Genomic DNA, 12910 nt, shown 5'->3' on the forward strand with positions numbered 1-12910 from the left:
TGTGTGACCTTGGGTAAGTCACTTAACCCCATTGCATTGCAAAAAAAATACCAAAAAAGTCATTTATAAATTATTTTATAGATAATATTTTTATTCTGGGTTTAAGGCAACATTTTCATCCTTTCCTAAATCCTTTACTCTATCTCCAATGATGTAAAGGTCCTAAATTTTTATCCTGTAGTGGGTGGCTAGGTGGTGCAGTAGATAAAGCACTGACCCTGGAGTCAGGAGTACCGGGGTTCAAATCTGATCTCAGACACTTTATAATTGCCTAGCTGTGTGGCCTTGGGCAAGCCACTAACCCCATTTGCCTTTCAAAAACCTAAAAAAAATAAAAATAAATTTTTATATTGTAAGTTGAATTGCATGCACTCCCAAGTGGTTCCCCATCACACACAAAATTGAATATAAAGTCCTTATCTAAATATCAAAAGTTTTCTGAAATCTGATTCCAAATTACCTTTTCAGCCTTATTTTGAAAAACTTAAGCAGTATTTTAAAAAGCATATACTCTTCTCTGACTGGGTAAGGAGAATAACCTCTGATTTCTCTTGGCCACAGTTGCCAAGGAAGTTGATAAAGGATGAATTTAGGAGGTCATGGAGTATTATGGGGCGGGGGGAGGAATGGATCCTAAATAAAGTTGCTTCCATTTAGAGAGAAACAAAAAAAACTGAGCATTAGAGATTTTTTTTTCTTATTCCTATCTTTGTAGATTAACCAAGCAATCATCAGGGCTCATGGCCCAGCAGTGGCCCTTCTACTGCACCGGAAAGACTTCCAGGAGTTTGCTTTGAATCATGTACCTTGGCTCTTAGACCAATATAAGGATGTTGAAACAGATTTCTGTGTCACTCAGGTAGGTCAGGAGTCAGTCACTGAAGGAATAAATTCTAAGACCCACCCATAGACCATACTGAGGAGTAAAAAGTGTCATTCTTGGGATGGTGCAATTTTGGAGAAATCACACTAAATTTGAAGGCAAATGGACTGCATCTAAATTCTGGTTCCACCACTTTCTGCGTGACCTTGGACAAGTCACCTTAGCCAGGCTTGTTTTCTCAGTGGTAAAATGAGGACACTGGACTATAGTTCTCTAAGGCCCCTTCACACAGTTCAGACAGTTGATGATTATTAAAGGAAAAAAAAAGGTGAAGTTAGGGAACAAAGAATCTCAATTCCCTTTGAGGTCTCTATCTAAGGTTGTTAAGGCAGGGAAGTATTTCAGAAATGACCAGAAGCAGTAAGCTTAGGCTCTGCTCCCCAAGAAAGTTGTGTTCTGCTGTACCCCAAAATGATATTTTTGTCACATGATATATTCCTATTCCACATACATCCACCAGATAACCTGTCTGAGCAGCTTCCACTTTAAACTTAGAAGTGCTAGGTAAATATGAGTCATTACTATTTCAGAGTCTAAAACAATTACTGACTGCAGCTGACCTTTATGAAGTCTACATTCCAAAGAACATTAAAAGTCTCATCTTTACTGCCTTACACCAACAGGTAAAAAGAAAACTTGTGTCTCTATTTTTCTAACAATGATGCTTTTTTTATCCCTCACTTCCATTTCACAATTGTCTATCTCCTTTCTGCAGATCTGTGAAACCTCAGATTCTAAAGTTAAGGAAAATGAAAATGAAGCTGTACAGTGTTTCCTCATTTTGGGTAAGAAGAATATCTGGTAAGAAACCTAAAACTTAGCAGAGATCTTGGTATCAATGAGACTCCAGTGCATTCTCAATAAAAATGTTGATTGACAGGGATGAAGAATACACTGACAGACATATTACTGTTTTTTTCACTTAATACTGTCCTTCCTCCTTTAGATTCCTTCTTATATTCTTTCATGCTATCAACAGTTCTCTCCAAAGTAGCAACTTATTTACTCTAATCCTTACTTCAGAGCTTCATAATCAACTTAAACAGGCCTTCTACAACATTCCTGAAAAATGTTCACCCAACCTCTGCTGGAAGACTTTCTTTTATGTGAGCTCACTACCTGTCAAGTCAATTCATTCTATATTTGAACAGTTCTAAGGGAGATTAAATTTTTATTTACACTAATAGGAAATCTGTCCCTCAGTGACTTCCTCCCACTGTTCCTGGTTCTGTATTTTGAGGCCACATAAAACAAGTTTTGGCCTTCCATCTGACAGTCTTTCAGATATTTAATATTAACACAATCCCCCTGAGTCTTCTATTTACCAGTTTAAAATAGAACTCATTTAATATAGATTGCAATCATCTCATCAGCTTGGATACCTTTATTGAATACTCATGTTTGTTAGTATCCTTCTTAAAATGTAGAACTAAGAACTGAACTAAGAGCAGAGTAAAGATGTATTATTGTTTCTCTTTTTCTGAATTCCCTGTTTCTATAATACAAACTAAGTTCTTATTTGAATTTTTGATTGCTATTAGTCAAGACTGTTGATCAAAACTGAGTTTTCAACCCACTAAAAGCATAAAATTTTTTCAGAGTAACTTTTGTCTAGACATCCTTCCCACATCGCATTCTTCTACAGACAAATCTTTGAATTAAAGTGTAGAACCTTATATTTATTCCAATTATATTTCACATTATTGAAATCAGCCCATTGTTCCAACATAATTAAGATTTTTTTTCATTCTAATTCTGATGTACAAATCAGCATTTCTTAGTTTCTTGTAATATTCATTCTTGGTAAAGCATACCATCCAGGCAATATTCAAATCATTGAAAAAAATCTATTTTGTAATTTTTCGATGAAGCATAAAGACATTTCTCTGAGGGAATTGGAAAAATAGCTTCCCATTATCTATTAAAGTATATCCAAGCCCCTAATAACCTTTAACTTTTTTCCCAAATAAAATAATCTAACTTTTCTCCCTCACTTGTCTAACATGGGGGGAAGGAGAGAGAGAGAGAAGGAAATTTGTAACAAATGAGGATAGTTAAGTGAAACAAACTCCTACATTTGCTCTGTTCACATAGTCCTTTGCTACAATTTGTTCAGCCATTCCTCAGTTAACTTGGACTCTTTTAGTTTCCAGTTCTTCATCATTACAAAAAGAGCTGTTTTGCATGGTTTTGTACATATATAGTTTTCCTTTTTCTTTTACATTAATACACAAGTCTAGAAGCAGCATCTCTGAGTCAAAAGGCATGCACCATTTAGTAACTTCTTAAATGTAGGTGAAAATTGCTTTCCAGAAAGAATGTCATTATAATGAATTGATGTTCTTGTTCTTCTAAAATTTATTATTTTCCTTTATTCTCAACTTTGGTAATGTTAGCTTAGATATCTTGCTAGAAAAGCACTAGGCTCATATTTTTTGCCTGGTGCCTATCAAACTTGCTATCTTTAGAGGCAGTCAAGGTAGTTGAAATGGAAAACAGCTTTATGAAGCTCAATCCTTATGTGTCTATCATCAGGCAGCAGCAGGAGTTCAGTCTTTTCTTCTTCTTCTCTCTAACCCATCAGTTAATAGCATCTTGCAAAAGAACTATTCAACCAATAGGAATCACTAAATACAGCAAGAGATAGAGAGTGGAGACAACTCATGGCAGTAGAGAAATAACTATGGAAAACATGAGAAATATAAAGATTTGGGGGGTGCTGAAGTGACAGAAGGGTGACTTGCTTTGACCACATGTATTCCCAATATTTGTACCTGAGTAATTTATAGTCCTGCTTTTCCCAGTGACATTGTGTGCATATGTAGGAACATCTTAGGAAAGGTTTTCACTTTGTATTAATAGTTATCTAGAGTCTGACTAATAAGGGTCAGCACACTGGTCAGTGCTTGTGAACTATAGTTTCAGGGATCTAGATCCAGAGAGACTCTATGAGGAAGTAGTAATCTGAAACAACAGTTAACCCTCACGGATCTGAAATACTGTGTGCTGATTTATGGGGGGATGGGAATAACTCCCAGAAAGAAGAAAAACTACCTATCATTTACTATTCAATCCTCCAATTATCAAGATGAAACTCACATTCCAGATAAAGCAGTCACTTCACTCTTCCTTGAACACTCCTACTTCTTCACTTTTGTCATAATGTCCCATCCTAAATTACATTCCCTTCCCTCTTTTTTTCCTACCTTTTGAAATTCTGCCACTTCAAACCGAAGTTGAAATATTAACCTATTGCTTGAAGCAGGACTCCAGATACTTTGATATACACATTGTTTTTTCTCTGAATTCCAGTAGGAACCTATCTTATGCTTTGGCCATTGAATGACATAATTATATCTCCCCAATAAATTAGTAATGCAGCATCCCTGGAGAGCTGAGAATAACTCTCATACCATTTTTCTTATTCTCTACAAAGACTACTGTATGCTTTCTATAGGAAAGAATATTAGGGGTCATGTGATCCAACCTTCTAATTCATAAATAATTTCACATATAATATAATTGACAAATGGTCACAAAACTCTCATTTAAACACTATCAGGAATATGGCACTCCCTATTTTATGAAACACTTCATTTTTTTGTTGTTGTAAGGAACTTTTTTCTCATCTGTGCCATAAATCTCTTCCCCCTCATAACATCTGCTCACTGATCTTTTGTCTTTTCCCCTTTTTGCAGAAAAAGTCAGTCCTCCTCCCTCCACAAGACATTCTTTCAAATATTAAAGGGAGGCAATTATGTCCTATGTACGTCCTTTTCCTCAATAAACACTTCCCAGGATTATCTTCTTTTAACATGGTTTTGAGTCCCTTTATCATTATGGTTGGCTTCCTCTGAATGTGTTCCAGTTAGTTAACATCTACTTTAAAATGTGGCACCCAGAACTGAATGAAAACAATATTCCAAATGTGGTTTGATTAGTGGAGAGTACTACGAAATCATGCCTCCTCTGCTTTGTATACCATAATTCTGTTAATGTAGCCTAAGGATGCATTAGCATTTTTGACAGTCATGCATCACACTGTTGAGTGATAATGAGTTTGCAATCACATCTAATCCCTAAGATTTTGCTCACATGAAATGGCTTTAAACCAGGTCACCCCATCCTGTGCAGTATCTTCTAAAATGATATATAGGCCTTTACATCTGTCTTTATTAAATTTCATCTTATTAGATTTGACACATTCTTTCAGCCTGTTGAAATCTTTTGGGATCTGGATTCTGAATTCCACTTAATTAGTATCCCTCCCAGCTTTGTGTCATATGCAAATTTGATAAGCATTGTCACATATTCTAAATCATTGATAAAAATTGATAAGTAGGACCAAATAAAGAAAAGAGTTCTGATGTGTACCACTAGAGATACCCTTCCAGGTTGGCATCAGTCCATTAAAGCTACACCCTGAGTCTAAATGAATGATTGTCCAACAAGGAAGAAGTCCCCTCAATTGTACTCTCATCCAATCTACATTTCTTCATCTTGTACATAGAATATCAGAAAATAAGTTATCAAATACCTTGCTGAAATCCAGATGTTTTATCAGTGATAATCCTCTCAGTCTCCCAGTCTGTTGGCTCTATACAAAAACAAATTGAGATTAATTGCTATAACTTTTTTTGTAGATTCATTTAATTCTTAGTATTCTTGTCCCCTTTTTGAGTTTGCAGATAACCCATTTCATGATCTATTATGGAACATTTCTAGGTATTTGTCGAACTCATTGATTTATTCTGTATTTTTTCCTACCTTTGAGACAATATTTGTTCATCTCTAATACCTCATAAATTTTTCAAAATTCCTCAGTGATGATCAAGAGCAGTTAATCATTATATCCACAAATTATCTTCTTAGTTTGGGCTATCATTCCATTCTAAAACAGTGTTATATAGTGAATCATGTCAGACTCAATGAAATAAAAGATGTGTAAACATATTCATCTATACTCAGGGTACTTAAGCTCAGTCTTGCTTCTCTTAACTTGTCTTCCAGACATTAATTTCCTCTTAACCATATTTGTTTTTACCCCTTTCAAACTTAAGGTCTTTTCTTAATAGATAAAACAGAAATATAAAAGTTGAAGAGTTGTACTTTAAGTCAAACATTATACCACCTAAACTATGCTTTCTTTTTTCCCTCTTCCTCTGAAAATAAACTTAAAAACCCCTATTGTTTCTTTTTCAGGCCTCAGCTTGTTCTAGGCTTTAGTCTTCTGCAAACTAGTCTTACAATATCAGCCCTAGATTTTTAATTTGTCCTTTTTTTAAAATATAAGCTCTTTGGTGGTCTCTGGTACCATTAAAAACTAATAGTTTTCCCTTCCTTTTCTTCCTCATTACAATAGATAGTAATTACATTATGAGGATTTTGTTTCAGAAAGCCTCTCATCCCCTTTTCAACTATTTTATTTTTAGAGTCTGAAGTTATGAAATCATGCCTCTTCTCTGAACTTTTTGAAATTTCTTTTCCAAAAGCATAAGGATGTTTATTTGATTCTAAGTAATCTGCTAGGAAAAGCAGTATGGAATATACATAAAAGAGTATGAGTTGCAACAATTCCTAGAAAGAGTGGTCAGAGAAACTGTATTAGTCAAGGGGAATTAGATCTTAGTAACTATAAGAAGAAGAAAGGAAAATTTTTAAGATAGAAGGAAGCTTCTTTTTTCTTTGTATTTGGTTTTTTGCAAGGCAATGGGTTTAAGTGACTTGTCCAAGGTCACACCACTAGGTAATTATGAAGTGTCTGAGGCTAGATTTGAACTCAGGTCCTCCTGACTCCAGGGCTGGTGCTCTATCCACTGCATCACCTAGCTGCCCCTAGAAGGAAGTTTTTTAACTATGATGCAGGCATTCCAGAGAGCACAGTGGAAGGAACAGGTAGTTAGATTTAGAATGGAGCTTGGGAGAATAGGTGGGGAAATAACTTTATTAAGGAGTGGGCAGTGGAAGAAGCATAGATAGTATATAGATAATGTAATTTCAGAGGTTAAGATTCAGTGGATGCATAGGATATGATGGGGTGGGAGTATGGACATTACAAAAGAATGGATTTTAAGAAGATATCATCCATCACCCTTGAAGGAGTAGCTATGGAGGTAGACTAAGTTGATTGTGCAGAGTGAATGTGAAGCTCACTTAGGATAGAGAGAGAGAGAGAGGATCCAGACTGGGCTTTCCTTAATCATTAAGTCAAACTCAGAGTGAAGTAGTCCCAAAGCATCAGGCAACTAGTCTAAAAGGGGAGGGTGGGGACACTGTGGGGAGAGTACTCACATAAGAGCAAAGCAACCAGTGTGGAGTTATGGAAGGAGAAAGTGACAGGAAGGGGATGGAATGACTGGAATAAGCAAGGCCCCACCCTCAAAAAATTGGTTAAATTGGTTGGTATTGCATTGATTGAACACTACACCACATCTTATTTTTCTGTTTCATGGAAAAAATATATAATAAGAGTGCACCATGCATGATAGGTGGATAGCCAGCATGTATCTGGTACGCTCAGATAGCAGGAGAAAGTGAAAAGGCCTCCTGAACATTCAGTGTTATTTCAGCCTTATGGCAGGATAAAGGAGAGGCAGGTATTAATAGGAATGCATTAATGAAAGAAATCTACAGATGCATGAAATGTTTTAGTTCTCTCTTCTCATTTGATAAAGTTTTTTACCCTTTTGTCTAATTTGTTAGTAATCTGACTGTGATTGATTCTGACATCAGTCGTTTTTCTGTGAGAATATAATCAATTTCTTTTTGTTTAGTTTTATTTGGCACTTGCCATGTTCAATACCTTCTAATTCTCTTCTTGAAGGAGGTCTTCAGTATATATAGTTACTTTCTTCCCATTTTTAATCTATATTATGAGTTCCTCATGAATTCTCTCATTCTTCCTCATCATATCTAGTGGCTCGATATTTATTTGACAGCTTTGCCTATATTTGTCTCCTTTCATCTGCTCACTTTAAATTTCTCTAATCAAATTAAAATGTCTCTAACCAAAAATATTCTTCTCAGTTTTTATTAAATGTGCACTGTCCCTAGCTAGAAAGCAATATCTTAAGCCATGGTATTTTAAATAAATCCTCTTCTCCAGTGTCATCTATACAGGAAGTGCTACTGTCCCAGGTATGCCCTTCTCTTTCAAAGTTTCCATATGAAATTTTAATAAGAGATAGGAAGCGTAATAAACCTTCAGTTTTCCTCCCAGAAGTTAAGTCACTAGGAATAGTTTCCAGTTTTTAAAAATGTGATATAAAGGTGAAGAGAATGAGGATGAGGATGGTGATATGATGATGACAATGATATTGATGATAATAGTAATTGTAAGTATCAAAGATTTTACATGTTTTGGAATAAGTGTGTAGCTTAGGTCTTAAAAATTACATTTGCTAGAAACAAGACATTTCCTCTCTACTTTTCCTATCCAATACTCCTTGAGTAGGAAATCATCATTCACCAAGATTCATCACTTTGTTCTGGAGTTAAGATCTTGTTTCTTCAGAGTGTACAATCTTGTGTCAGGAGCTAATTTGGGCAAGTATAGAAAATAATAAAAGCATACAATTTTAGAGGTGAAAGAAATAATCTAAATCAAGCTATTTACTTTAGAGATTAAATGACTTGTCTTAGTCACATAACTAGTTAAGACTGGCCCTATAAAAGTGCTAAATGTACTTTTCAAATTCAGTTGAATTGAATCCTGCCCCACAACATATCCAACTTTTTTTGAATGTTATTTTTTCAATTACATGCAAAGATAGTTTTCAACATTCATCTTTTTGTAAGCTTTTGAGTTCCACATTTTTCCCTCTCTCCCTTCCCTCCTCCTCCCCATTACAATGAGTAATCTGATATAAGTTATAGATACACAATCATAGACATATAGCTTTTACTATAGTTCCTACATCCTTTTTAAACATGCTTTGTACCCTTAAAAACACTCCAATAACTCCCTAAGGACCCAGTGAATTAATTGTACATTGTTATTTTTCATAGATATCTCCACAATTTTTCATTTTTGTCTTTAAATCTTTGGCCATTGACACAGGCAGGAGAAAGGAGTCCTGGTGACTATTTTGACAGTCTAGGGCTGAAGGCCATGCTTGCATAGAATCAGTTCAAATCAGTAAATTTCTACCTTCCTCTCTGGTTCTTCCACTAGTCAGTGAAAGGATGAAACTGTGCTCACTATGAGAAAAATGTTTTTTTGATTGTGTTCGTTATAACCTCTAGCTACCACTAAGCAGAAGTTGGAGATAGGAACAGACATCAAACATAGTTTCAATGACTCTGTGACTCTGAAGCAACTTTGATCCAATGTGACAAAATTACTGAGAAAAGAATAATGTTGATTCTATGTAGCCATAAATGGAAAAACTGGGAGAATAGAGAAAAATGTGGGCTGAACATAAAACAGTCTCTTAAAATCCAGATTGTCCTAAAATGGAATAATAGTCTGCCTTGAAGATTCTGGCAGTTGCCTAGAAGGGACTGGGTTGACAGTGTTTGGAGATGTTGATGGCAGATTTCTGCCTTGGGTCCTGTTAGATGACAGTTATTATGAAGGCAAAATAAAAAAAAAAACTGACTAGAATTAGGTGCCCTGTATTTGAAACCCATTTCTGCTGTTTACTTTGTAAACTTATCACTACACCACTCTTATTTTGTTTCCTCTTCCCAAAAAATGGAGTCAAACTCCTGAGAGCAAGTTCAGCCTTGGACTCTCAATAGTTATGTGTCGCTAGTCCTAAGAACCCCTTGATTTCTAAATTTAAATATCCCATATATTCCTTTCAAGCTGTAAATTCCTTTATTTCAGAGGTAATTTCCAATTCTGGAATTTTTGCTCAGCATAATGCCACAATTTGGAATTTGCCTTGGTAATTTTCTGTTTTCTTCATATGGATAACTTGATATGAAGTTAAGTCCTCACTGACCCCAGGATTCCTCCACTCCTACAGTGCATTCCAGCACAGCAGAACTACTGGAATTTTTTGAAGAAAAAGTGAAAATCAATGATGAGAACACCCGAGTGGGAACATTCTCTTTATTAAAATCTGCCATCTACGCTGATGGTAAGTAAGTGAAAACCGAAATCTGAGAGACTTCTTTTAGATCCTGAAGCTTGCCACAATTCTCCTCCATTAAGACATGGACTTATTTTTTTTTATCATTTCATGACTCTAGTTTTATTAAGCTTCTAATTCTTAGCTTCTTCAAAACATACAATTTCATTTCTCTTTTTCTTCTTTCATGTTCATAGAAAATTGTCAGTTTGGATAGCTAGCCAGAGCTTTTCTTTTTCCTCCCTAAAGACCTATGTTTTTTTTAGAAATCCTATCTCTCTCATCCACTTCCTTTTAGGTGACAGTTATTTTGAAAGCAAAAAAAAAAAATTGACTTTGGAATCAGGTGCCCTGTTACCTAGCACCTGCTGACCACCCCACCATACCTAGATCCAACCATTCCTCTGCTGATCTATATGATATATTTGCATTTGTTTAGAATAGTTTGCAGATGTGAGATTTTCACTCATCTGTGAACATCAATTGATTGCTGACATTCCTACTGGCATGGAGCAGTTGAAAAATAAAAGTTTCTGCCACTGCTACAGCTACCACTAAATTACAAGTCATTAAATAACTGTTCTATAACTGTTTTCAAAACATTTTTACATAAAGCTTGTTGGAGTATCATAATGACCCTTTGAGGAAGGTGCACAGGTATTGTTATCTATTTTTCCTAGATGATGAAATTGAGACTCAGAGAGTTTAAGAGACTTTCCCAAGATTCCTCATCTAGTAAGATCTGGAAAAATAGGAAAGGGTTCAGATAAGGAAAGACCATATCAAACAAAATACTTTGTTTAATCCTGAATTCACGATTATTAGTGAGGTCTGCTGACAAACATTATGCATTTAAGTATAAAATTGGTATGAAGAAGGACTGAATTCACAGGAGAGAAAGGTAGAATAAAATATGATCAAATCATATATAAGAAGGGGAAAAAAACTTTAGGCATTTACTACAAAGGTAGAGCAAATAATTAATGACCAAAGTCAGGGATAATAGTGTTATTTTTCAAAGAATTAAATAAGCAACAGATTATATTCAAGTAAATAGATCATGTACAGATTATAAAGAACCACCCCCCCCCCAAAAAAATAGCTGAATTAGATGGCGTTAGGGAACTGTATATTTGGTGGGGGGCTAAAAGTTCTTCCAGGTGCAACCTATTTATTACTGCCAAATTAGCCACAAATCATATATTTGAAGCTACAATTATGGGGGGGGGGAATTAACCACAGTCACATTTTTATTGCCCAGGAACACCTTCTAACATGCATCAATGACATCTCACCTTAAAGGATTAAGAGAAACTGAGAATGGGTTCAAAAGAGAGCAACCAAAATAAATGAATAATTGGAGAACTAAAGTTAGAGAAGACAATAATAACAAATAATTGATTTTTGTTTTAGAAAAGAAGACTGTGATTATCATCAAATCTCTGAAGCATTCTCTTAAGTCTCAGAATAGTTTAGGTTTCTACTTAATAATACCTCTCTGTCTTTGTGTTTTTCAGAGCCCAATTTGAGAAATTATAGTATTATAATTGAAAGGACAGTCAAACTCACCATGGAAGATCACAGTATAAAAGTAAGAGGTTGGATAGAATCTCCCTTGTTTATCAGAAGAGGCATGTAAGAAATGGTTATGAGATTTCGAATTGTAAATGAGATTGACACAAAGAACCATATCAGAAACAAAATGACCAAAATCCAATTCACTTTTTTCTAATACACAAATATTTGTGTGTGTGTGTGTATATATATATATGTATATATCCTGCACAAAACTGAAATTTTATGGAGAAAAGAGATTACAAAAGGAATTATGATGTGATATATTTGGATTAATCATGTCACTGAATCATTTCAGTTGTTAATAAATTGCCTACTATTTTTCCTAACATGTTCAGAATATGGCATGGAAGTATTGAATAAACCTCTTAAGAGTGAGACATTAATGTTTTCTCCTTAATAGTTAGTGAAGAAACTATTATTCTATGTTTTTATCATAAATAAAATACCTTGCAGATAGGAAGTACTCACATAGTTGTAAGATAGTTGATTGATGGATGAAGGGCTCAACTATATAAGCCTTATTCTAGGATACCTTGGGTGAAAGAAGTACATTAAATACCTAGATTATCATAGATAATCATAGATGCTCTAATAATAGTTTTTGCTTCATTTACTCTTCACAATGGTCAGGAGTAGTGAATAGTCTTGTTTGTTTCATGGAATAAAGATCAAAGAGTTTCTGTGGAGAATTTGAGACCACAGGAACATTCATTAAATTCTTAAAGGCAGAAGTGATGCAAGGAAAAATTGCAAAATATAGGATACTATTCCTGCACCTCTTTCTGTGTCTAGCATTCTTATGCTACCTAGTGCAGTATCCTGCCTAGTCTTGCCCTCCCTTATCAAAGCCCTATGCTCAGATATTCTCCTGCTAACAAGAAAATCCTCCTTGGATTTTCAACTGGTTGAGAGGAAAGCAACCAGATAAACTAATTCATTATCATGTAGCAAATGAATGACAAATTCTGAATATTTGTAAAGAATGGTAACATTTTAACTTTAAAAAAAAAAGATATTTTCAGGCTAGCTAGGTGGTGCAGTATAGAGAGCACTGGCCCTGGGGTCAGCAGTACCTGAGTTCAAATCCAGCCTCAGACACTTAATAATTACCTAGCTGTGTGACCTTGGGCAAGTCAAAACAAAAGCCAAACAAAAACCTCAATATTTTCTGGTCATCAAATTCCAAATGATATGGCAGGAGGCATACAGAGGCTCTGCTCTCAAACAGCATTTTAATGATGGGAATGCACAGTATGCACAAAGTAGATGGAAGTAAAATACTAGGAAAAAAATCTTCCATGGAAAACAGGCTTTGAACTAGATCTTGATGGAATTCAGAGAAGGCAAAAGGTAGAAATGAGTGGAGAAAGAG

General features: G+C 35.1%; 1 protein-coding gene across 2 annotated transcripts in view; it reads left to right on the top strand.

The window, feature by feature from the left end:
* MROH2B (maestro heat like repeat family member 2B) overlaps positions 1-12910 on the top strand; it is a 91814-nt gene that overhangs the window by 14506 nt on the left and 64398 nt on the right. For both annotated transcript variants that reach the window (XM_074202546.1, XM_074202545.1), the window contains exons 7-11: positions 716-859; positions 1414-1506; positions 1599-1668; positions 9856-9969; positions 11478-11551. In XM_074202546.1, the coding sequence (XP_074058647.1) occupies positions 716-859; positions 1414-1506; positions 1599-1668; positions 9856-9969; positions 11478-11551 (495 nt within the window). The remainder of the gene's footprint in view (positions 1-715; positions 860-1413; positions 1507-1598; positions 1669-9855; positions 9970-11477; positions 11552-12910) is intronic.

This window comes from Macrotis lagotis, chromosome X (genome assembly GCF_037893015.1).
Source record: "Macrotis lagotis isolate mMagLag1 chromosome X, bilby.v1.9.chrom.fasta, whole genome shotgun sequence".
NCBI classification, from domain to species: Eukaryota; Metazoa; Chordata; class Mammalia; order Peramelemorphia; family Peramelidae; genus Macrotis; species Macrotis lagotis.